This window comes from Dermacentor silvarum, chromosome 5 (assembly GCF_013339745.2).
Source record: "Dermacentor silvarum isolate Dsil-2018 chromosome 5, BIME_Dsil_1.4, whole genome shotgun sequence".
Classification (NCBI taxonomy): Eukaryota; Metazoa; Arthropoda; class Arachnida; order Ixodida; family Ixodidae; genus Dermacentor; species Dermacentor silvarum.
In genome coordinates, this window is record NC_051158.1 from 17621864 (window position 1) to 17647255 (window position 25392).

Consider the following 25392-nt stretch of genomic DNA (forward strand, 5'->3'; position numbering starts at 1 on the left):
CATAAGAGCAACTATCCGGCCAAATGCACGACGAAGAACGACGTGCGAGTGAAGCCGATCTCATCGCGTCGTCTGCTAGTATGCGCTGCCCGCAATGACCCGGTAGCGGGCGGTTTCAGCCAGCAAGAGGGCGCCAGCTGAAGGAAATAATTTTATTTTCCTTCCTTCATGTGTGAGGGCATATGCACTAACTCATATAGTATGCAGATTGTATTTAAATAAAGAAAAAGAAATGGCAAACGGCACCGAACCACAAAGACACGCATTGCGGGCGCCGAAAAAGAATTGGTGGCGTAATGCCCGAAATTTTCTTGTTACCTCAGTGGAGTAAAAAAAAAAAACTTCTCTAAAGTGGCTAGAAGTTCAATATAACTTTTTCGTCCGTGGTTACTACTCAATTAATTAGGGGCACGCACACGTACTTCGGGCGTCTACCACAGAAGCACCACAATGGCTAGGGGGCGCAGCGAGCTCTGGGGGTCCATCGGTTGTTCCGTTCCCTTGAGCAGTCAGATGACATCTCGGCGTCTGGGGCATCGCCCGTAGTTGGCGGATAAAAGCGCCTGAAACGTCTTCATGGAGTGCGGCCCCTGTGGCCCCTACTGAAGTTCACGCATTAACAGCGCAGGAGTCCCCCGTCTGCAGTGCGTCGCGACAGCGCCAGCAACGCCGGCTTGGAAAGAGCGGCGTGGTTACGACGAGTGTCGCCGACGTAAGTCATGGAGCGGGGTGGCAAGCGTGGTGGCGGCAAGCGTGGTGGCGGCCCAGGGCGAGGCCCAGCACGGGGCCGAGGACGTGGCCGCGGTGAGAAAAACATTTGTTGGCTTGTTTCTTGACGCAGCGCGCGTGACAGCTTTTCTTTGCAATATGGACGGCGCGACTTGCCGCCCGCGTCTCTCCGCTTCCGTAGCGCCTCTCCGCTTCCGCCCGCTTCCGTAGCGTCTCACCGAGATAGTTTGCGGCTTACGCTTAGCTGTGCATGTGCTAATATGAAAGCGTTGCTAGAACTCGGCTTCCTCTTTCGTAGGGGCTCTGAGCACTTGTTCGTGCATGTGGTGTGCTTCTCGCGTGGTTGGCGAGGAAAACAAAGCTTAGGCCTCGTGTTAAGTCGACGTTGGCTGCTTTCGCACTATACTAGTATTTAAAGGGACTACTAGTATATGCTGTCGCGAATTTGGCACAAGGTAATGTGTTAGTATCTTGTGTGCATATCCTCATACTACAGTTAGGTAGCATGCTGTTTTTAACTGTCGACCACAGTGTCGTCTCGACGACGCTCAGCGGGGCCCGCACTCTGTGTGCACGGTGTGCTATAAATGAAAGCACTGGGCGTTTGTTTCAGTGCGTGCAAACGGTCCGGAATTGGTTTCTTAATCGCTTCTTGCATGCAGAGTGAGCTGACAGGCTCCTTTGTACATTTTAAACTTGAAAGTTTGAATCCAAAACTATGACTCCAGTGGCAGCTGTAATGGCGGCTGTTTTCCGTCACCTTGGATGCCGTGTGGCGTAAACACGTAAAGGCTCACGAGACGCGTCGTCTGCTCGGCGCTTCCGGTTGAACAGACGACCCGTCTGGCTCTTCGCGGGGCTGGTATCAAGATATTCAAAGCAGAGGGGTGAACCAGAAGCTGATGTAGACAGAAAATGGTATATCTTCTTAAACTGTAGAAGGGAAGCATCCCATTTCATCAATGAGAAGATTAGAAGGGGACCCAATGGTTGTCAGAAGTAAACAAAAAGGATAGAAAAGCAGCGAAGAAATTTTGGAAACATCTCAACTCCTTGAGTAATAAGACTAGCCTAGAGCATGGGTTTGTAGTTACAGCTCAAGGTGTTCGGCTAGGAGATGAGGCAATGGAACAATGATGACAGAAAAATTTCAAGAAGAAACGTAGCATGTGCTCAATCAGGTGAGGATAGACTAGTTAGTGCAGTGGCTCCACTTGAACAAATCGAGTGGGAAAGGGCATAGAAGAGGGTTCCTAGTAGCACGTCGACAGGTCCTGATGGCGTCCCAATTATGACATGTTAATAAAAACATTGGGCCCAAATTTGAGAAAGCATTAATAGAGGCAGCGAGCAAAATGATCATGGATGGTAAAGCCCCCGACGGGTGGAGACTGAGCAGGATGAGCATGATATATAAGGGAAAGGGGGACAAAGCCGACATAAACAACTACCGTCCCATAACAGTGACGTGAGTGGTTTACAGGGTGGTGATGCAGATTATAAAGGAGACTGCAGCCATGGGTGGAGAGCGAGGAGGTGCTGGGGGAACTACAAAATGGGTTCTGGAAACAAAGGTCTGTTCTCATTGACGCAGTGTATTGAAATAGCAGAAAAGGAACACAGGCCCCTATGGCTCGCATTCTGAATATCAATGGAGCCTATGACAGTGTAATCCAAAAGGATTTGTGGGACATACTGGGCACTCTAGATGTGGAAGATGGAGTAAGTAATCTTAAAAGATATCTATAAAAGTAACAAGGTGCTTATAAAATGGGAAAACAAAGTATCTGGGCCTATAGAGGTACAGCAGGGGCTTAGGCAGGGGTGCCCTCTGTCACCTCTGTTGTTCATGCTGTATTTACAAGGATTAGAGAAAAAAATTAGGAGCGGACTTGGCTTCAACCTTTCCTTTTTCAAGCAAGGAGAATGGATTAAACAGTCATTACCAGGACTGATGTACGCGGATGACATTGTACTTATGGCTGACAGCAAGGAAGACTTGCAGAGATTAATGGACATCTGTGGTAAAGAGGGAGATAGCTTAGGTTTGAAGTTTAGTAAAGAAAAATTGGCAGTCATGATTTTTAATGATAATCAGGGCAGCGAGCATAGGATACAGGAGGTTACACTGGAGGTGGTGGATAAGTACAAATATCTTGGAGTGTGGATAAACAATGGGGCTGCATACCTAATGGAACATTAAAAATATGTAACGGCTAAAGGTAGCAGAAATGCAGCTGTGATTAAAAATAGAGCACTGTGGAATTACAATAGGTATGAAGTGGTGAGAGGGATTTCGGAAGGGGTGATGGTCCCTAGTTTGACTTTCGGCAATGCGGTCCTGTGCATGAGATCAGAGGTTCGAGCAAGGTTGGAAGTTAAGCAGCGAGGGGCAGGTAGGCTTGCCCTGGGAGCACACGGAAATACACCAAATCGGGGGGTACAGGGTAAAATGGACGTCATTTGAGGGCAGGGCAGCCAGCAGCAAGATGGAATTTGAGGAGCGATTGAGAGAAATGGCAGAAAAGCGGTGGACAAGGAGTTTTCAGTTATTTGCACATGAGGAATGTTGACACAGAAGGAAGCTGACCAGAAAATTGTCAAAGATTTGGACTGCAGGAGGGAGGCAAACCAGGAAACAGCAGTTAAGAAAAAGGTTAAAGAAACAGAGAGGGGTCTGTGGAAAACAGGGATGCAGACGAAATCAGCACTGGGAACATGCAGAACTTTGAAGCAAGAAATTGCCAAAGAAAATATCTACAATTCTAGGGGAAGCTCTTTGTTGTTTGAAGCCAGGACGGGTCAAGTACCAAGGTATAGACATGTTGTGCGGTGCGTGTGGAGAAGAGGAAACGGCTGAACACCTCGTACTTTTCTGTAAAGGGGCTTAACCCTAGGGTGCAAAGCAACGGGGCTGATTTTTTCAAAGCATTGGGGTTTAGGGACAGTGAAGGCAAAATAGACTAAGCGGGTAGAAATAACCAAACGGAGGTTATGATTGGTGGCTAAAATCAAGGCCCAGGGGTGAAATTTCACCCACCACAAAGTACAAAATATGTTAATAGTTATGGCTAGGTGGCGTATGCCACCGCCCAATTTAAAGGGTTCAGCCTCATCCATCCATCGCCCACGCTGCAGATTTCCAGAGCCTGTGGTGGTCGCATCGATGATAGACCACGAAATGTCATTGGCAGTCAGTTAAAATATATTTTTTTAGTCGAGTTCAAGCTCGTTAATTAGCTATGCGTGCTGTCGCAGTTTCGTGCGTATCTTGAATGCTGAATCGCACTTTCTTGATCTCTCATCGATTCTGTTCCGAGTTAACGAGATTTTGTAATACTTCAAACGTGAATCAGATTTGCGCTAGAACCTGTCGTATACACTAATGTGCCCACCTGTCGTAGCCATTCATAAATCGCGTTATGCAAGTGCCCACACCTGTTAAGAATATTGACTTTCCCTAAGAGTACCTTCCGCACATTTGGTATTTCGAACTTTTATATCATTTACAGCGAACCTCTCTACGTAAGTAAACAGAACTAGTTGGCGTCTGAAATGGTTAACACGCTTTCGACGTCTCTTTATAAGGAAAACATTGTAGCTTTGTGACAATTAAGGGTGCGATCGCGCAAACAGCTCCCTTTCCGCACGTTCGGTTTGGCTGCTAGTCACAAAGTGGGAAAGCTGCGGTACCGCCCCGCTGTCTCTGACGGCCGCTGACGCAATCACAATTCTGACCGATCACGAGAAGGCAAGCGAAGGAACGGAAAAGCGAGCTGTTTGCGCGATCGCACCCTAGGGTAGCGTTTCAAGCCTCGTACACCTTTCACAAAATATGAGAAACATTACGGCCTACGTCTTTACACAGTACACCTAGATGTTGCATCGAACACCAAATTAGTTGCTATACCATGCAACGCGCTCGCCTAAATAGTGTTCCAAGGTGTTCGTGTCGAAGAGAAAGCTTGGAGTGGGACTGCCTGCCCGGTATTCAGATGAAATAAATTTTTTTAAGTTGTTGGTGGCAGGAACACAATTCGCTTGAGAACATGAAAGTGCGACTCGTTCAAGATAAGCTCGAAACTGCGACAGGGCACGTAGCCGATCCATGTGTTCATTTGATTTGGCTAAAGAAATTATTTTGAACGATTGCCTATGCTCAGATTTCATGGTCATTCAACGCGACCACCACAGGCTCTAGAAATTGGCAGCAAGGAGCTCTGAGAGCAAGTGCCACTGACTCGGCGAACGGAAAATTGTGTGCTGGAACCGTCTGTTGAACCAGAAGTGCCGAGTAGACAACGCGTTCGTGAGACTTGGAGAGTTTTAGCCTCGCCTTTTGCTGTGTGTTTTCGACTGGTTTTTTTTTTTTTTTTTCTTGGGTCTTCAAAGGGCTGTGTCTCACGGTGTCCCCTGCCTGTCCACTGCCACGTAGCCCCAGGAGTAATAAAAAAGCGAATTTTCTGGAACTGTGGGACGAACTGCTGCAGCTGATTCTACGTGCCGCATATTTGATGATTGAGGAATCTCTATCTCTTTGCAATATTAATATTGAGATTTACAATATATTACTATATTTAATATTATCTATCAGTTTGCATTATCTTATAATATTAGTCTGCATTACAATATTATTGTATTACAATATTATAATAGATCGGTATATTGGTGGCGCTTATAACACCATTATACCGATCGTCCCTAGCTTTGTTTACTGCGCTAGTAGGTATATGTATAGGGACGTTGAGACGAGTGTAGTGTTAGGCAGACGCTATGACGTCGTTGCTACACTTGCTGAATGGACTGTTGCCAGTCAGACTAGACTGCTGCATGTCTTATCAGATGGAAGTGAGCCTGACATTGCACTTCGCCCAACTTCGCACCCGTTGGCTTGTGTATGTGCCCTCGCCTGAGCACTAAAAGTATTAGTTTGCTTTCAGCAACAGATCTAGACAAATTGCAGCTTAATGCACTGTGAATGTGCAGCGCACGAAGCCAACTTCTCTGAGCATAGGGTACAGCTCAGTGTCTAATACGCACCCGTCCGTGAGTATATTTTTCTTCCTGGAAGATTAACTCGGCTTCCTTTGTGACACACGGTCACTCCAGCACTTGTCGTTGCCACGTACGTATGCAGAGAGAGCCAACAATTGCAGACAAAATGGCACCACACGTTTGCAACGCCAGCCTGTCTGCCTGCCTGCCTACACTCTTCAAAACGGCTGTGTGGAAAGTTTTTATGCTACACTTCGGCTATAAAAAAATGCCTTCATGTAGGTGAAAGAGCTACTTTTTCTACATGGATTAAGTTTGCTACACTAGCTACACTCATGTCAGTACGTAAAAACATATTCCTAATGTTCCAAAAAGCCTGAAAAGAGCTAGCTGGAACTGTTCGTATTTTCTCCTTGCATTATGTACGAAACATTTTTTTCTTTCATAGCGCAAGAAAAAAAGTGAGCGTTAAATGCAGGGTTCGCACAGCCCCTTGAAATCCTTGAATATCCTTGATATTGACAGTATAAGTTCAAGGGCCCTTGAAACTACTTGAATACCTGTGGGCTCCTTGTAATCCTTGAAAATCCCGTGGTATTTCTTCCGCTAGAGGAAATTAACGATGTACCTCCACAAGTCATGCTGATATTTAAGGCCCTTTCGCTTACGAATGCCCATGAAAACAAGCTGTGTTGACTAAAGGGCAACATCAGGAAGTTTCGGTTTTAAATCTCGCAGCCCCTACGTCGTCTGGCAACTAATATGCATTGGAAATCCAATCCAATGCGAGACATATCGCTCGCTTGGCTTGCGTATAGTGCCTAGAATATACTCTAGTGTGCCGTCCACCGAGAGTCTCCAACGCGGGACGGTGGCGCGGGCTGTGATGCCTGCCGCCGCGGGCCACCAGACAGCGATGCCTGTCGGCACCATGCTAAATCCTGCGGTGTTCGACTCGCGTTCGTTTGCGATGCGTTGATTGCTACGCGTCGATTGTAATGCTTAGTTCATTTCTCGCCTTGCTGCCGCTTTCGTTGCAGTCTTTTCTTATTGTGAGTGGGTTTTTTGCATCTATGTGTGCATTCGTCTGTCTAAAGAAACTTTGAACAGGTCGCGAAACCGCGATTTCCCAGAGACGCGGAAAGAAACGGCTCATCTCATTACCCAGCGCGTCCGCAGACCCCGAACCTATTGCGGATTGGGACAAGAACATAAGAGGCAGATCGCTGGGCAAATGGGGAGACTCGCGTCGTGTCTTGCCTGAAGTCCGCCCATGTCTCGGCATGGTCCGGCACAGTCTCGAAGTGCAGCGCACCAAGCGGCCGGCGGCGGCAGGCATCACACTCGGTGCTACCGCGACACCCGCTCTCGGCACACTAGTATGTGCCTTTTAGGTACTATAGTCGGGCCGTTTGTCGGCCTCGTGCGCGCCATTTCAGTGAAGTTTGCGTTTGCGTTGTGTGTTTACTTTGACAAGATGCCAGGCGGGAAGTGCAAGTTTCAGCCTGCGTGGCTGCAACATACGGACTATCGTCACTGGGTGAGACCGGAACCAAGCGATCCTTATCGAGCAATGTGCGCATTATGTCAGAAGACGGTCGACATTGCAACGATGGGGGAATCTGCCTGCCTTGAAGAGCCACCAGAAAGGCGAAAAGGCGACGAAGTTTCCGTCGAACAGCCAAAGAAAAAGAAGCGGAGATAACAGCTCTTGAAAGAGAAATTAATGCGAAAATAGGGCTCCTTTCCTAAGTCATGTGAGGAAATAAAATTACGCTAACACTCCTTGAATTCTGCCTTTTTGCATCCTTGAAATGTCCTTGAATTTCCAGCCAAATATTGTGTACGAACCCTGTAAATGTTTACCTGCTCATTACCGTCTTTAAACCTCTCATCTGCATGGACTGACCATGTGTTTATTTTGGATGTAAATTTTGATGTTCCAACAAGATATGCGCAATCGTCCCTGCAGTATTTTTGCCTGCTACCTACAAGTTACCGTAGAAAATTTCCATCTTCCTCTTCCCTACTTTAGTTTTCGATTTTTGTTTTTTTGTCTTCTCTAGCCAGTGTTTTTTGTCTTCTCTAGACAGCAGCGAAAGCTGCTGGAGCTCAACTTCAGATCCAAGTTGCAGTTTTAGATGATCTTCGCAGGCCGAAACATTGTGGGATGCGTCGGTGCTGCACAAAAGTATGTAGTACGTGGCCGTGAACAGTGACAGCGTTACGCCCGACAGATTACAAGACGATCACGCGTGTTTTGCCGCTCTCCTGCAGAGAATAGTGGGACGTCGATTGCGTTAGTCACATGGTACATTTCTCCTCGCACGTCCCTCTCCCACCTGCTCTCCGAATGCACGCCGTATTCCAGTGGCGGGTCGAGTGTCCCTGCTCTCACTGCGCTGTCACCAGACTCCGCACTGCATGGTGCCCTGCTCCTGTTTTCCCAATGGAATTCGCCATATATCTCCTGTAACGGAGGTTTCCTGAGCCGCACTGGGCATCGTGTACATCCATTGTAAACACTGAGGCAAGCAATGGACATGTCACCACATGAACAAACATGGCAATGTCGTTGGGATCGCCGTGAAAAGGGTCAATGAAGTCCAAGTGCGATAAGATTGTGGCCACGCTCTGCACACTGTTGGTGTAAGGGAAAGCTTGGTTGTTCTTACAGGGGTGGGACTCCTGCGCCATTTTGAGACAAATGCAGATTTCTGTGCCAAATTGCTCCAAACACAGAAAATTGACCGCAAGTGTGCCACGCTGCGCTGGAACGGCTTCGGCATGTGTGCTCCGACAGTGGCCGCGAACAGCGAGTGGATTCGTTCTCCAAAAGAGTGCGGCCGATCACATTTGTCGCGCCTACCACACAGTTTCTCGTGATAACACTACTTCCTGGCGTGCGTGCGGCCACTCCTGGCGGTTTTCACTGCTGTCGGAACAGCCAGGGCAGCTGTATTCAACACGATTGATTGGGCCGTTCGGCGCGGCGCTCCCTAGCTGGAGGCGCAAAACAACGAAAAGCAGGCTGAGGACACTGCGAGTGAACTAGATATTATAGGGAGGCGCGGGCTACAGCGGCTTCAGCGGGCAGGCGTCTCTATCCACAGGGCCAGCGTACCGTAAAAATATTCCAATCTGTTTTTATGCCATATCGGCGAGGCCTGAGCCATTTTGACATATCGCGAAGGGCTAATGGCACATTTGGAATAAAGTCGCAGTTTCGTCCGAAAGGCGAAGCATTGATTGCAATAGCACGTTAGTAAACAGCTATACGAAGTAAGGATGGTAGTTTTATCGGCCGTAGGAACTTGTAAACATTGGCTTACTAACTTAACAAGCATGGTGTCACGTGCGCACAAGCAAACCTGAACACATCTCACTCGATGACCGTGGAAACTCTGCCTAAACGCTGGAGTGAGGAAGCGCGTCAGCAGGAGCGAGCGAATTGAACTTCGTGCGGCCTCTTGCTTCAATGTGAACTAAGCGACGAAAACAGAGCGTTCGTTAAGCTATGAGGACTCGCACTCTGTCCCTATCGCAGGCCACTTTCAAGATAGGGCCCAAGCGGCGTTGCCATACGCCTGAGCCGCTGGAGAACGCCCCCCCCCCCCCCTCCCTTCATTCCCCACACAGTGCCTTGCGCGCGACCCAAGACTGTGCGCTTCCTCCACGATATCCTCTTGCGCGCGCGAAATTGAGCCGCCGTTGTCGGCTCAACCTCGCACATACAGCATAGGGCGCGTGGCGACAATGTTATCGCCCCTGGACTTTATACGGAGCATCACGGTGACGACGGCAGCGATGCGCCTGGAGTGTAAATATGATTGCTATCGCAATAAAGACAGATTGGAATAGTTTTACGTTATATCAGCACAGTGTTGATTGCGGCTTTCTGGATCTGCGGTGACATATCGTGACCCAGAAATTAGGTTAGCGCGTCAATTTGGCCGCATAATTTGAGAACATTTCCCGCTATCATCATGAGCGTCGACGCGGGAATATATAGTTCGATTGTAGTTTCACTGATGCTTTCCGCTTTACAGGAAAACATGCACCGTGCCGCCGCTCCACCCACTCTTGCATATTCTAGTGTGCTGTAGCTACAATACGTGCTTCTACTACGTGCTTTTTGTTGGTTTATTCTGTTTCATCATGGTTTCGTGAAGTGCACTGCCATATTCTATTATACCACCAAATTCAGATTGGCCTGCTCCAAACTGCTCGAAAATTAAATTTACTTTGTACCAAGCTGCTCCAAAATTTGTCTGCGCCAAACTGCTCCGAAACACAATTTTACTTGCTCCAGAAATTGCTCCAAAATGACTTTGGGCAGTCCCACCCCTGTTCTTATGCACAAGTGGCACATACCTATCGTGCAAGATCGGCCAAGAATTGGGCGGTTTGCACAAAATGATTAGAAGTTTGCCTGCTGCGTAGCAACTTCTTCATTCAGTGTGGCTGCGATCCACCTGTGACAGCCATTAGTGAACAGGTTAGAAAGTTTGGAAGAAAAATCGGCAGTTCTTTTACCGCTCACACACACAATGATCTCGGTAACGCCATAGAACAACCAAATTTAAAAGTGTAAGCCATAAAGTGTTAAAATGAGTTGGCTCTGTCACATGACTATACAGTACAGTTCTCTACTTACTTATAGTAGTTATAATTATATTATAATTACTGCTCACAGCAGTAATTATAATATAATTACTGCTGTGAGCAGTATTATATAATACTATTATTATAATATAATATTATTATAATCTTACTGTAAAATTCTGAGCAAGTGCCCCCACCCGTGCAAGAAAGAGCCCATCCCTAACTTCACTGCCAACTTCAAACTTTCGCGCCGTTCCGGGAAAGCCCCCCCCCACTTTGCACCAACACTGGCCTGCCACATCCAGTCCACGAAAATAATGGCAAATTCGGCAAATCGCACCGGTGCGCATTGCGGTGCCCCCAATGAGCCATTTCATCAAATCGTGGTTGCACCCGGCGCCCCTAAAGTCCCTAGATATTTTTTTCTAGGGACTTTAGATGCCCCAGTGGGCACACGTGCGCATCGGGGTGAACTGCGGCTGGCAGTCTGTAGCTCATGGACCGTCGGCCGACGGCGAGATCTGCCTCTCACACGGCACAGAGGATTTCCCTGCGGCACAGCGACGTGACCACTCGGCGACAGGGGAGTGGTCGCGGCTACGCTTTGGCGTCGCCGCTGCTAATCTCTCGCCACCGATATCGTTGCTAGGCCTTTTCCAGTTAATTTCGAATCTGTAGCAGACAGTGCTTCAGAACGAACCGCCGATGCTCCCAAGCAGCAATGTTTTATTACCATCGTTGCCGCTTTACCCTCTCCTCGCAATAATTTCACACGATGAAGAAAGCATGCTGATATTTGCGGTGCCACCAGCTGCGATGCGAGCATGGCCGAGCCGTGGTTCGCTGTCCGCCGTCGGTAGCCATGCACTGCAGCTGAGCTTGACTTGTATGGGAACTCTCGTTAGTGCTAAACGTTTCACTGGGGACATGGTTATTAATAAAGTGAATCTTACGCGTCACTTTACTCTAGCGGACATAATTTTGCCTGGAATAGAAGCTGCATAACCAATGTTCGTTTCACTGGTCGCGGCGACGCGTTGGTGCAGCGTCAATGCTCTTTCTGTAGTTCTTTCGGTGGTTTTGAGAGTGATAAACACCACCAACGAATCTTTGGCTTAATAAAGTTCATGTTCAATACAATTTTAATGCCATTCCCGCAGCGCTTTTTTTTTTTTTTTTCTTGGGAAAATTTAGTCGTTGCCATCTTGAATTTTGGTGCCGTTCCGGGATAGCGCCCCCGCCTAACTTTGCCGGTAATTTCGACTTGCTTGAGGGGGGGCGCTTGCTCGGAATTTTACGGTAAGTTCACAGAAGCAAGCTTTATGAATATTTACACTTTTATTTCTGTTATCTGTATAACTGTGTATGCATTGTTAAGATGACACAACCAGGGTGCAGCCATGATATTGTCCTCCGTACTTGACGATGGTAGAAAAAAAAAATCGTTTTTATTGCTTTATTGGATAGCCATCAACCCAGTAATCATGCTGTGGAGCCACAATCTCCTGAGAGCTACACTTAAATGTGACCAGATCCAAACCTGTGCCAAGTGCAGCATGGCTTCAAACTTGAAAAAAATAGATTCAACGCATCACCTGTTGCGGCAGCCTCATGGTACCAGATACCATTGGCACACACACTATGTTAACAAGAGGGGAGAGCATGTCCCTCTGCATTTCCAAGAGGAGCAAACTATTGGAAGGGCGAATTTGGCACCTTTTGGTGAAATGGTCACTGTATGGCCTTAAGCTACACTGGGCCAATTGGTGGGATCTAAGTTATTTGCAACACCACGTAACGTTCGCGTCGACTTTTGCTTCTAGTTCGAACAAATGATTTATTGCCCTCCGTGATAATGTAGCGGCTATGGTGTTTCGCTGCTAAGCCTGAAATTCCGGCCACAGCCGCCACATTTCGTGGAAGCCGAGTTGCAAGAATGCCTGTGTACCGTGCATTGGGTGCACGGTAAAGAACCCCAGCTAGTCGAAATTAATCGGGAGTCCCTCTCTACGGCGTGCCTCATAATCATATTAGGGTTTTGGTGCATAAGATCCCACAGTTTAATTTTAATTCATATTACACACGCTCATTCATTCCCAGTTTCATGCCGTACATTTTCTTTTGTTACTTCAAATCATTTCAAACTAATACATTATGGGGCTTCAAGGGCGATTACAGGAAACTGGGGTCAACCTCGATGCAGAGATGTGCTTCACAAGATGTGTCAAGATGTGTCTTCACAGCGTCAAGTCTTCTTGGAGCAGTCAGGATTACGGCATCTTGAAGCACTCTTGAGGTCATCTGCTAACAACAAAACATTTAGTGGCTTCAATGTTTGGGCTGCTATACTTAAGAGTGGCTTCACACTTTGGGCAGTCTGGATCACCATTTTCATGGCAGTCTGGGTCCTCTCTCGAGTGGTGAAGAGGTAACGGCCGTGGCATGCCGGCATTGTGCATTAGCTCAATGCAGAGAGATAAATAGTGCACTCGCAGCTACATTGCCAGCCTTTACACATGCAAGATGTATTGAGCACGTGTCAAGGCTGGGGTGGTGTCGTGTGGTACTCCAAGGGTAGTAATGTACTTGCTTTGCACTATTCTTTTTTTGATTATTCACCTGTCATTGTTAGCCAGTTTCGGTGATAATGTGGGTTGAGTGCTACTCGGACCATTGAAGTGCAGAAAGGAATGCCATTCGAGAGCTCGGCCGAATTCTCCAATGCCCTGAACCCCGGGGACCAATGCGTTGTGCCATCCATTGCCTTCTGCTTACATACTAAATGTACCCCATTGTTTAGTGTTTGACAAGAGAATGTGGTAGATGTGCTTGATCCACGTTGGCAAAATGTTAAAAATACTGGAAGGCTGCAATTGCAAGGCAGTGTCTTCGGTACTAGGATCTCGACTGCTGATATGGTTTAATGCAACCAATAGTGAAAGGTGTCTTACAAGTAAACAAAGACTTGTTGGGATTTCATTCTAAGATTTATATGTTAAGAAGTGACTGCCTGCAATCGAGCCTTGCACACCAGTATCCCACAGTGGTATAGTGCCTGTTAAGAAGCTCGCATAGGGGCCGAAATGCGAAAACACCCGTGTACTTAGATTTAGGTGCACGTTAAAGAACCCCAGGTGTGCAAAATTTCCGGAGTCCCCCACTACGGCGTGCCTCATAATCGGAACTGGTTTTGGCACGTAAAACCCCATAATTTTTTTTAAGAAGCTCGCATAGGTGGTGGCAGCTGAGGTGCACCTTTGGGGCATCTGTTGAATATACAGAGGTGAGCAGCCTTGTCTAGAGCACGCCGCCGGGGCTCAGTGGAGCAAGGCAGCACCATCTAAAGTTAGCCGCTGGGCTAACTTCAGGTGTCCACTGCGCACACTTGACAAAAAGTGCCGGGGGCCTGCTCATTGCTTCCTTGTCCACCTTGTGCATTTGCTTCCCGCCGCCATGGCCGCGCTGCATGCCTATGCGACTGCACCAACATGTCTATACTGATGAGCCCATCTCTCCACTTATGCTCATGTCCCACATTGTTTTTCAGATGATCAGCCTGGACAAGAACCTCCTCGGCCTGGGGAGGGCCAGGACGTGTCATTCATGCAGTCTATGCAGCAGCGCGCTGCCCAGGCCGCACAGCAGCAGCCCCAGGCCCCACAGCAGCAGCAGCCCCAGGCCGCACAGCAGCAGCAGCCCCAGGCCACACAGCCCCAGCCCCAGGCACAACGTGGCGGTGGTGTCCAACGGCGGGGTGGAAAGCGAGCACCTGCTGCTGCCCAACAAATGGCACCAGGTGAATTCGCTAGCTGCAGAAACAGTGAAAGGCAATTGAACCTCTCGTCGACGTCAATGAAAGTCAAATGTCCTCCCGAGTGATATGGGCGAGAGAATGGGGTTTACGAACTGTAGAATTTTGAGGCTTCCCATGTCTCGTAACATGTCTTCAACCAGACACAGCATCTCAACATGCTAGCTGTCACAAGTGAAGCATGTGAGAACGCTCTCCTTACAACAGGTACCAGCAACCACTGACTGGTACCATCACTGCTACTGCACGGTGGTACGACCAGTATCTGCCCACTTTGACTTTTGACATTGCCCACTTTTGACATTGCCTTCCAAATAGCGCTTGTATGTGTCCTGCCTCACTCTTACTATGTGCATTTGTTCATGTTGCTTTATTACTGCAACTGTTCCATTATGTTGTGCAAAATGCACTTCTGGTCTTGATAACAGTGACAATTATAGCTACCCTGTACTTGCTGACATCTGTGACACAGAGGTTGCAATACATTGGATCATAATGAACAAAGGCAGCGTGCCTGATCCATATCAGTCGCCACGCCGCATTTTTATAAAAGAATGTGAGGCTATTCGCAAGCAGGCCAAATAAATGCCTGAAGGTGTTATTGAGCATTGCCATTGTTATTGTTCATTTTAAAGCTTTACGGAATTTTTAAAGATCACCTGTGGCAGGTAGCATAATTATTGTTGAGCTGAGTTTTTCGATGAGGCGGACATTAGTGGCACGATGAATAGACACTTATATTCAAATAATTAACTTCGTTAAATACTTTACGACACAAATTTGTGTTTACTTACCGCATTGATGGTGATGCTCTATTAGAGGTTTCTACACATAAATACTTGGGAATAATACTCGCATCCGACCTAAAATGGGATGACCATGTCTAGTACACCGAAAAAAGGGCCATGAAATAGCTCATTTATCTAAGGAGGCTTAAAAATGCCACGCCGGACATGAAACTTCTAGCATACAAGACATTTACCCTCACTCCTCTTGCAAAGGGCAGAACTTGAACAACTACAAAGAAATACGGAAAGGTTGAAATTCTTTTATTTGGTTTTTCATGGAAAGATTGGACTTGGCAAGACATTATATATAAAACCAGCATCTGAAAGTGCAGTGCGCTTTTCTCACTCGTAAGAAAGTTAGATTTTATAAAACGCACTGATACGTTCAAAAATTCATTTTTTCCCAAGAACAACCCATGAATGGAATTGTTTACCAGCTGATGTTGTAGGATGTGAAACAGTTGATTTATTTATAAATGCACTGAGGAACCGATCCTGATTGTTCCTGTTGTATTGGTTGTATATAATGATGCATTATTTCATTGTAGAAAATGCAATGTTTTTCTGTGTGCAGTTACTTTTCCATTTTTTCGCTATGTCTTTGTGATGTTATATGTTGCAACTTTTTGCCATCGAAAATTATGTATGCCCAATCCTGCTTAAAGCCTGGTACCCAGGCTAGCAGTATGGAATAAATAAAATAAATAAATTGCAATTTACGAATTGTAAGCTTGTCAGGTGTATCCACTTAAAATTATTTTACAGAGTGAGACCAGTTGAGATATGCGCCATCAAACTCGCCGTAAAAATGCACTGTTCCACTTTTTTACCAAAATGCGGTTTCATACATTGAAGCACAAAAGCAACTGGAACGCCCATGTATTTCGTCCCACACTTTGGGAAATATCACGAAACTTGTGTAATCCTGGAAATTCATTTCTAGTGGATGCGCCTTGCAAACTCACCGGCTACAATTCGTAAATTGTGCGCGACAGAATGTGGTCAGTTTCCTCCCTCTAACCCGGGAGATTGAGACGCGATCGTTGACACCGACGGCAAAAATGCGCTTCGAGTGTCCATATGATTGCTATAGCAATAAAAGTAGGAGACTCGCGGTACGATACGGCATCTGATACAATGGTGCCCGCCGGACGCCATTATCAGATGGCAAATTGTGTCGTGCGTCTTACTTCATGGTAACAAGTCAAGGGTGCATTCATTATGCAAGGAAAAGAAACATACTTGTTGATCGGTTAAGTAGGGGGTGCATTCATTATGCGAGTAAATATGGTACTTCCTTTTAATCCGCTTGTTCACACGTCGTGCAGTTGCATGGAAAGCGGAACTGTAATTTTCTACAGTGTTCCAGCGCGTGATCACACACTGCGATCAGTTTTTGTCTGCCTCAGTGTTTGTGTAGCACTGACTTTTAACGCTAGTCGTGCGTCCTCGTGCACTGTGTGAAACGAGACAAATGCAACAGCCCGCACACGACACTGTCAATGGAAGTGTGCTGCGCAGCTGGCGCTCTAGAAAGCTACAGTCCTATTAAAATATGTTCACGCTGTCCGATACGGACAACTAAAATATATCTTGAACAATGACAGGTGCGCGTCGGTATCAACACTTGGAACACCCCGCACGTTCGACAGCAAGCTCTGTTCGTACCAATGAGCATTCTGAGGACCCCATGCACTCCTATGTTCTAGCATGCCAGTGCCAAGTCGGGTCACACGCAGGACAGATGTGCTTCCAGATGAGCAATGCATTTGCTGATGCGAAATTTAAACTTGTCCTGTCGGGTCTCACATGTGCTCTTGGGACCAAGGAACGACAACACAGTAGTGCAAACAATCACAAGGGCATTTATTGCACCTTTCATACACCAATGCACACTAGCCGAATTACAACCAATAGAACATTCACATGGGCGCGCGACAAATCAAGGAACTCCAACTCACCGCGACCTGATAGCGAGCGAATATGTTCGCCCCATGCTGTGACACCATCGCCTAGTCGTTCACGTGTACGGTCACGCGAACAGTAGCGCGTTCGAACGATCCGTGTTCGTCCATACCGGTTTAATGCTCTTAGCCTCGTGAGACGGTCCCTTTCGACCTTTTTCTCCCAAGTCACCCCGCCGTTCGGTGGCGTTAGCATCGCCACACTCGCGCCATCTCTCACAATGCGCCGCAACCACCACGACCGCCGCTGGGCTTAAGTATGCGGAGAAGCCGGACTACAGGAGACATGCTGGGAAAACATCAGGGAACGCCTGAGTCGCGCATCCCCACAGTCCTAACAGTTTGTTGAAATGCTGCGTTTCGCACGTGAAGCTTCAGTGCTGGTATTCTCCATACACCTTCGCCAGCATAGGAGTTTCATCATCCTTGTCTTCTTCAGAAAGCCCTAGAGATGAAATCAGTGCTCCCACTCCTGCGCCAAATGCGCCATACAAGATTACCTGCGCCATCCTGATAAAAATACACAATTTTGCGCTGAATTGCGCCATATTGGCGCCTGCGCATTAAGTGTGTGGCCGCCTTAGTGGCCGCAGTGGCCTGTAGACGTGCGTAGCGCGCGTGAGTAAAGCGGCTTCATAAACCGAACAGCAACCGATAATTCGGGCTCTATGGGGACCGCCTGGGAGTCAGAATTATCCAAATTCGCCAGAAAATAACTGACTTTATTCCGCCAGTGGCTAAAAGACATTCTGGGTTGACCACTTTCCGAGATACGTTCGCTTTCGTGGGATTTCGCGTCACTAGTGTCAACGTTGGCATAGTTGGTAGTGTGCCAGGAACGCCGTCGGCGTGTCCTGTGCTAGTCGCGCGAAGTGTTGCGAAGGTGAAAGTATCCCGGAAAGGGATCGTCGAAAAATAAAGCCAAAGTTTGTCAACCTGCACCTACGCTTGCCTACGAACTGGTCAGTCCGTATCTATACCATTGTTATGCTGTCGCCACAGAAAGACGAAAGTACAATTAATGCATGCACCGAATCTTCAACCTTTGGCAACAGGACCGCAATGTTGTAGCGATGCCTTTTCCACTGCCACTCCTTGCGCTTCGTCAGTGGTATAAGAGCAGCGCTCCGCCTGCGTTATATTTCAGCCGGCAGACAACGGTGGACGATAAGGCCGGCGTATAGAATCGAGCAGAATGCATCACTACAAAATTGCCGCGCAGGAGTAGGCCGCGCTATCATAGCCGAATGACAGCGTTTTTCTTTTTTTTTAAACAGTTACTCTCCTCGTTTGCAGAGACATCAAGGGTGTAGTCGGCGCCACTTTAACTGCGGTCGCCGCGACCGTGTCGCTAGTTAACACGTCAATGAATAAACGCTGGACGCGCGGAGTCAACCCGAATGCACTCCCGAACGGCTTGCCTGAATTCGCTTGACGGTTTGGGCGCAGGCGGTGCTGGATTAATTAGGCTTTGCTAGTTTCGGTTTACAGGAGGTGTCGGCAAAATGACCGACCACCATGCTGCGGCGATGCCAGCAACTTATCACTATCAACGCCAAAATATTGGTATTTCCGCTCAACTCGGCGGTCAAATTAGCAGGCAGTCGTGCAGGCGGACTCAGAGTTATATAGAATTTCGTACCTTAAGGTGTCCGAAATTTTGGTCGTACTTATAATTTGAATTTATGGGCCAGTGATGGTGCCTCAAAGTAGTCCGAATAATCTAGCTTGTTTGAATTGTTGGTGTCGCAATAATCGGTCGACGCCAGTTGAGAATCGGCCAGTTGATCAACACAGGCTTCAGCTTCACGAGGAAAAACAAGAGTACCTGGTGTTGTCTCAAGCAATGACTGAGTGTTACGAGGGGCTTATCAAATGACTGGCCTGGCTCAGAAAAGCATTGATGACATTGAGTCTGCATTGATGACATTGAGTCTGGCCAGGTGTTTCTGACTGATGCTGGAGCCTTGCTGAAAACATCAGAGCAGCTTCACTCAACTTGCAATAAACTAATTACAGCACACTGTGTGAACAGGTTTGTTGTCTTCATTTAAATTAAAGGGATACTCGTGTATTTAGAGGCAAAGCAACATTGTTTTACAGCAAGCAAATAGTTTCCGGAATAACGCTTGTCAATTTTACATGTTTGAAATAGCTTGAAATCTCAGTTCGTCAGTGGCACTGCTGTGAAATGAAAATGGTGGAAGGCTAGAAAAACGTTTGCAGCAGTATCTACCTCTTTTGATATTGTTACGGAAGGATAGGAGGAAAGAAGAGATCGAGAGACACTGGCAGCTGCGTGTTGTTGCTGGTCAGCTATCTTGACCACACTAACCCTACTTGTGTATATATTGTAAATACATCCCATCCCGTCTATACTCCCATCCCCGTAACAATATTTTACTCAATACCTATTGTCTCGGTAGTGATCATAATTTTGTTTCTGGTATGCTTAGGAGTGTATTTATATCGGGAAGTTTTGCCTCATTTTTGCGTGTAGCCCATAGCACGCCATGATCTGCATGTCCGAAATAAAGGACACCAGGGCTCAGTGGTTGTCAAGGACCCTGCATAAGTAGAATGTAGAGTGAGGGCACTTGCTTTTGACAGCTTCCGATTTCTTGTGTTACTATTCCAAAGGGGGTCAGTCAGCCTGAACTGCTGTATTTGGTGGCAAAAGGACTCCTATAGCGAAAAGTCTGTATCAATGACCTAAATATGTTTGCTACTTTTTAAGAAGTATGCTTGTTGGAGGTAGAAGACGATGACTATGAAAGGCAGGATATACAGTTTGCTATTGCAGGCTTGGGGAGCAGTAAATGCTACACAGTAGGCGAAGAATTCGCAGTCTGGCGAAGATGCATCCGACAGTGACTATCAAGTAAATGGAGGCCATTCAAGCGCAATGATAAGGGACATGTGCGTGTTGGAGGTAGATACGATGACGAAAACCAGGATACTTATCTCCGGAACCAAAGGGTCACAGCGGAGAGCACCTGAACAAGAGGACCAGCGTACCAGGCTTTCAGAACGGGCGAGCGCATGCCGTGCTTACGCATTGAGCACACGCCTCTCAACTTTATTTTAGTCTTTCGCAGCCGGCACCAAAGCACCGGCCCAGAGCGCCGACGTTAGCGTCCCCGCGTTGCGGCGTCGGTGGGTGCTATGCAGTTTGCTTTTGTAGGCTTGGGGAGCAGTACTTGCTGCACAACAGACGAAGAATTGGCCATCTATGACGAAAATACGCCCGACAAAGCGACTCTCATAGATAGAGGCCATTCAAGGGCAATGATGAGCCGTGTATAATGAGCACAAAGAATATTTTTGAGGCCTTTCACACACAAGGACCACTGTCAAATATCCATCATGCAAGCTTTTCTACATTTATGTGTGATACAGCTGACAATAATATGCAACTCTGAAATACTTCGTATTCCTCTCTACAACCACTAAGCCCTGGTGTCATATATATAGGACAGTGCCATGTCTCATACTGATGTGGTACTTCGAATAAAATAAATATTTTTGTGTTTCTTAGGCACTAGTAAATCAATACAAAATGCTGGAAAAAAATTCCGCACGTTCAAAAAAAGTTCGGGGGTGAAAGGGTCAAGTGGTATGGGAAGGTGCACTAAAAATAGAAATCTTTAGCGTTTTTAGTACGGGCACAAAGTTCCTCCTTGGCATTTTCAAGAGGAGCGTGAAGCACAGGATTAGAGTGCTCTGATATGTAGTCTACTGACACGGCGTGACATGTTAGGACATTTGCACTCGCACGTCGTATACGTTGAATTCAGAAGCTGTTGAATGGACGATGCAGTGCAGCTGAACACATCTCGAGAGGCAGAAAGTCTAAGTAGAAGTGCGACGCAGTATATTTGCAGAACTTCACATATTCCCCATTACTTGTGCATGTCTCTGTGCAAGTACTTTTATGCATGATCACTACTCGCATTTTGTTGCCGCTGTATGTTTCTTGTGTATTTTTTCATAAGCGCTGACGTGTGACACAATCTGCAGGTGCTGTGGCAGCTGGGGAGCCCCTTGACATGGGGGCTGTACAGAAGGCCTTGCCCCCTGTCCCCGAGATGGCAGTTGTTCCAAAGCGAACAGCTTTTCCGCAGCGGCCAAAGCATGGCCAGTTGGGCAGAGCGATCCAACTTGTGGCCAATCATTTTGAGATTGAGCTACCACATGGCGATGTCTACCATTACGACGTGGCAATCGTCTCGCCTTCAAAGAAGGAAGAGGCCAAGGCCCCAGACCAAAAGAAAATGCGGTGCCTCAGCACCCGCATCAATCGTCTAGTCATTCAGAACCTCGTGGCTAAGTACCGAGGAGAGCTGAATAAGTGCCTCCCGGCATTCGATGGCCGGAAAAACCTGTACACACGGAAGCCACTGCCGTTCAAAGAGCGCACATTCAAGGTTCCTTTCCAGGAAGGTGACCGGGAGCAAGAGTTCATTGTCACGGTCCAGTATGCTGCCACAGTCAGTCTGGATGCACTGCATGCAGTTTACGACAGGCATGTGCGCACTGTTCCGCAGGAAGTTATCCAGGCACTTGACATAATAATGAGGCACGGTCCATGCGTCACCCTCACGCCCGTGGGGCGTTCCATCTTTATGCCGCCAGCACCGGGCGACAACAGTGAACTTGGAGGTGGCCACGAGGTGTGGTTTGGCTACTACACCAGCGTTCGGCCTGCCCAGTGGAAGCCAATGCTGAACATTGATCGGTCTGCGACTGCTTTTTATGAAGCCATTCCGGTCATCGAGTTCATGTGCAAATTGCTGTCGGAGGGCCCTGCCGGAGCGCCCTATCAGAGGCCAGAAAACTTCAGGAGGCTCACTGCATCGCAGTGCATAAAGCTTTCTAAAGAACTGAAGGATCTGAGAGTCAGGGTTCTCCACTTGAGCTACCCTCGAAAATACAAAGTCGCAAAGGTCACTCAGCTGTCAGCGCAGGAGCTGAACTTCAACCTAGATGCGGGCACGAAAACTAATGTGGCGGAGTACTTCCGCCAGAAGTATCCCAAATACATGCGCTACCCGAACTTGCCCTGCATTCAAGCTGGCACTCCAAACCGCCCAGTCTACTTGCCACTGGAGGCCTGCCACATTGTGGAAGGTCAGCCGTACCGGAAGAAACTGAGCGAGTCCATGACGACCGAGATGATCCGGCGCACAGCACAACCGCCAGCACAGCGGTTCAGGTCCATCATGAGCTCAGTAAGAGATGTCGTCGACAAGAGCCGGCCGTACCTGGATGAGTTTGGCATCAAAGTGAGCACCAATCCAACGCAGCTCAAGGGGCGGGTGCTGGACCCACCGTCCCTCACGTTTGGTGGTGAGCAGACACTACGGCCACGTGATGGTGTGTGGGATCTGCGTAACAGCCGGCTGCTGGCTGCCAAGGCCATTGATAAGTGGGCACTGCTGGGCGTCAACTGCCGCCTGGACCCAGGGGCCATCAATAATATGGTGCACCTATTCAAGGATATTGGTGGTAAACTTGGCATGATGGTTAAGGATCCTCTTTTTGCCAGGAGTGAGCCGACCGGCAGGACGCCTATTGTCAAAGTTCTGAAGGAACTAAAGGATAACAAAGTTGAGCTCGTCATTATTGTGCTTGGGCGCCAGGCATCCTATGCTGATATCAAGGAGGCGGCTGAGGTGAAGCTTGGCATTCGCACGCAGTGCATAAAAGAATTCAACATGACACGAAAGTGCAATCCAGCACTTATTACGAACCTCTGCTTGAAGATCAATGCCAAGCTAGGTGGCACCAATAACGGTCTTCTCAGCCAGGAAAAGCCTGCCATCTTCAAGGAGCCAGTCATCATCATTGGGGCTGATGTCACACACCCGGCACCAGGGGATCGGTAAGCAGGGTGTTGTAAATCTTTCAAACACATTGCAGCAGTTGGATCAAATTGCTCTCGCATAACATGTGGGGGGGTGTCAATAGTAATATTTGAAACTAAATTGAATATGAATCGATCAGTGCCAGGAGTGAATTGAATTTTAGCAAGTTTCTGTCATTACATTGCACATTATGAGAAATTTATTAAAAATGTAAATTGAGCATTAGGAACAAATAAGCTGTTGATTCGCACAGGCAATATTTGTGTGTGTTAATGACTGCTGTACGACTTGTAAAATCTGTATCTCTCGGTGATTTCGTACAGCCCAACTGGTTGATTTGGCACTGTTTACTGAACAATTTACACAGGCACGTTGAACATCTGTAGGCATGTCCAGAGTTCATCATTTTCATGTGAACTTTCTAGAGCTTTTTCATGCTAGACATATAGTTAAACCACTGCACACAATTGTAACAGGGTGAAGCCATCCATTGCTGCCTGTGTCGGAAGCATGGACTCCATTCCATCACGGTACCAGGCCTCCATTCGTGTACAGATCCAGAAGGAAGAAGCGGTCGCCCGCGTAGAGATCATTGAAGACCTAAAGGTGAGTTGCAAGTCAGCCAGGCCAGCATATGTTGGAAATCTGCACATATCAGCTATGTGAGCATTGCAGCAGTTTAAGTGGCTGCCATTTCCCAAGAATGCATCTGTCCTCCCCAGGTTACTATTCAACCAAATGCTTCTGGCTTGATTTGTACAACTTGATTTATGCCCTTGGGTTTATTTGCAGACTTAACAGTAAGCACTTTGACAACCTTAATCCTCTCTTGTTCTTGTCATATGCCATGCATACTTTAATGAAGTCGCATGTCTTGCATCCGGTTAAACAATTCTGCAATGGTAAAGCTGCACTTTGTTTTACACATGCTGCAAGCAACTGTATGGCCTCCTGCGTCTCCTCAATCTGTCTGCATGAGCTTGTGCAATGTGCGGCTCCCCTGTACTACAGTTATCCAAGAAGGGTCCTCGGATTCGAGTCATACACAAAAAGTGTATTTATCAGGTTCAACAGAGATTACGTTAGTCGCTGACATATTTTTCAGACTCCGAAAATTTGGACTTGTTGGATATTCCGGACTTCATAAATGCACCGTCAGGGTTCCCATAGAGCTAATGCAGTTTCGCGACAGATTTTTCGAATGAATTTAGGCCCCAAAGTTTAATTTTTCGGTCTAAATCACTAGTTCCGCGCCATGCTACCCAATTTTGGAGGCCGCCATGTTGTATTTACCGCTGGCTTTGCTTCTAGTGTGCCGCTCTATAGCCTCCAAGATTGGGAAGCACACGTTATCAATAGAGAGCACTTGCCATGCCCGTCTCGGAGGCCATGCCTGCTCTTCTTTAGCTGACAAAATGCTCTAGGTGGTGGGCATTTTACTGCGGCCGCGTAGGCACCAGATCTTCTACTTGATCTGCGACATAGAAGTGTGTGCTGGCCTCATCTTCAAAGCGATCTGCAGTGAGAACAAAGTGCAACTAGTGCCGGTAGCTTTGTATGCTCTGGGCTTTCGACGTTTAGTTCGTGTTAGAGCGACGGCTCAAAAGTCAATTCACTCCAGTTTTGACAGCTAGCTTCTGCGGTCATCGAGCGAGATATGTTCGTGTTTACAAGTTTATACAGCCGATAAAACTACTACCCTTAGTTCATATCTAGTAAAAGCTCATTAACTCGATTTTCACGGGGAGTTGGAATTAAGGGGGGACTGGGTTCTAGAGGAAGAAATTTTATTCAAGATATGGCGCTGAAATGTTGTACATACATGTAATGAGATGTGCTTATTTTGAATATGCAGTCCATTTTTTGTTATCTCCTCTGGTTCTAATCTTATGTGCTTCCTTTAAATAATTTTTTGCAAAGGTTTGCAGAATGTGTTCTTTCGATTTCGTTAAACAGGGTATCAGTGGCTTCTGTATCATTCAAGGAATGCTGTCAGACCAACCTTATTTCTCTGCCTTATCTAGAACACGAGTCGTGAGGCTTCAAGGTTAGGCACCAGAAAAACACTGTTTTGAGTTTCAACTTTGAAACCTTGCAACTCGCATTCTAGGTAAGGCAGAGCAATGAGGTTGGTCTTACGGTATTCCTTGAACCATACAGAAGCCATTGATACCCTATTTAGCCAAATGGAAAGGACACATACTTCGCAGAAGATATTTAAAGGACACTTGCATAAAATTAAAACCAAAGGAGATAAGCAAAAATGGACCTGATATTTGAAATAAGCACATTAAATTACATAGTGTAGACCGCTTATAACGTAGGTCGCCGGAGTCGCGAATATCCGCACTATAAGCGGTACCGCACTATAACCAAAGCAACAATTTTCAAGGCCCGCACATATGCAAAACATGTGCACCGAGCCGCCACGCGTATGCAACAGTCGAGGAGTGCGGCTAGAATGTTTGCATTCAAATTACAGTCGAATCTCGTTAATTCGAACCAAATCACGCGGCGGCGCCTCCGACTGGCATTGCTCCGGTACCGCCATAGAGTAAAAGCTTAGGAGAGACCGAACAAAACCAAAAAAGAAAAAAAAAAACATGGCGGAAATTTCACCTTTCTCAAATGGC

The 25392-nt window shown here is 47.2% G+C and overlaps 1 protein-coding gene across 2 annotated transcripts in view; it reads left to right on the forward strand.

Moving 5' to 3' along the window:
- Nucleotides 1-480: 480 nt before the first annotated feature.
- Nucleotides 481-25392, forward strand: part of LOC119452972 (protein argonaute-2-like) — a 29377-nt gene continuing 4465 nt past the window's right edge. Inside the window, exons 1-5 of one of the 2 annotated variants that reach the window (XM_049667449.1) lie at nucleotides 481-804; nucleotides 13877-14013; nucleotides 14044-14125; nucleotides 20913-22776; nucleotides 23236-23365. In XM_049667449.1, coding sequence (XP_049523406.1) covers nucleotides 720-804; nucleotides 13877-14013; nucleotides 14044-14125; nucleotides 20913-22776; nucleotides 23236-23365 — 2298 coding nt within the window. In that variant the 5' untranslated portion in view covers nucleotides 481-719. Of the gene's footprint in view, nucleotides 805-13876; nucleotides 14126-20912; nucleotides 22777-23235; nucleotides 23366-25392 lie in introns of both variants that reach the window. The other variant, XM_037714937.2, reaches the window with a different exon arrangement.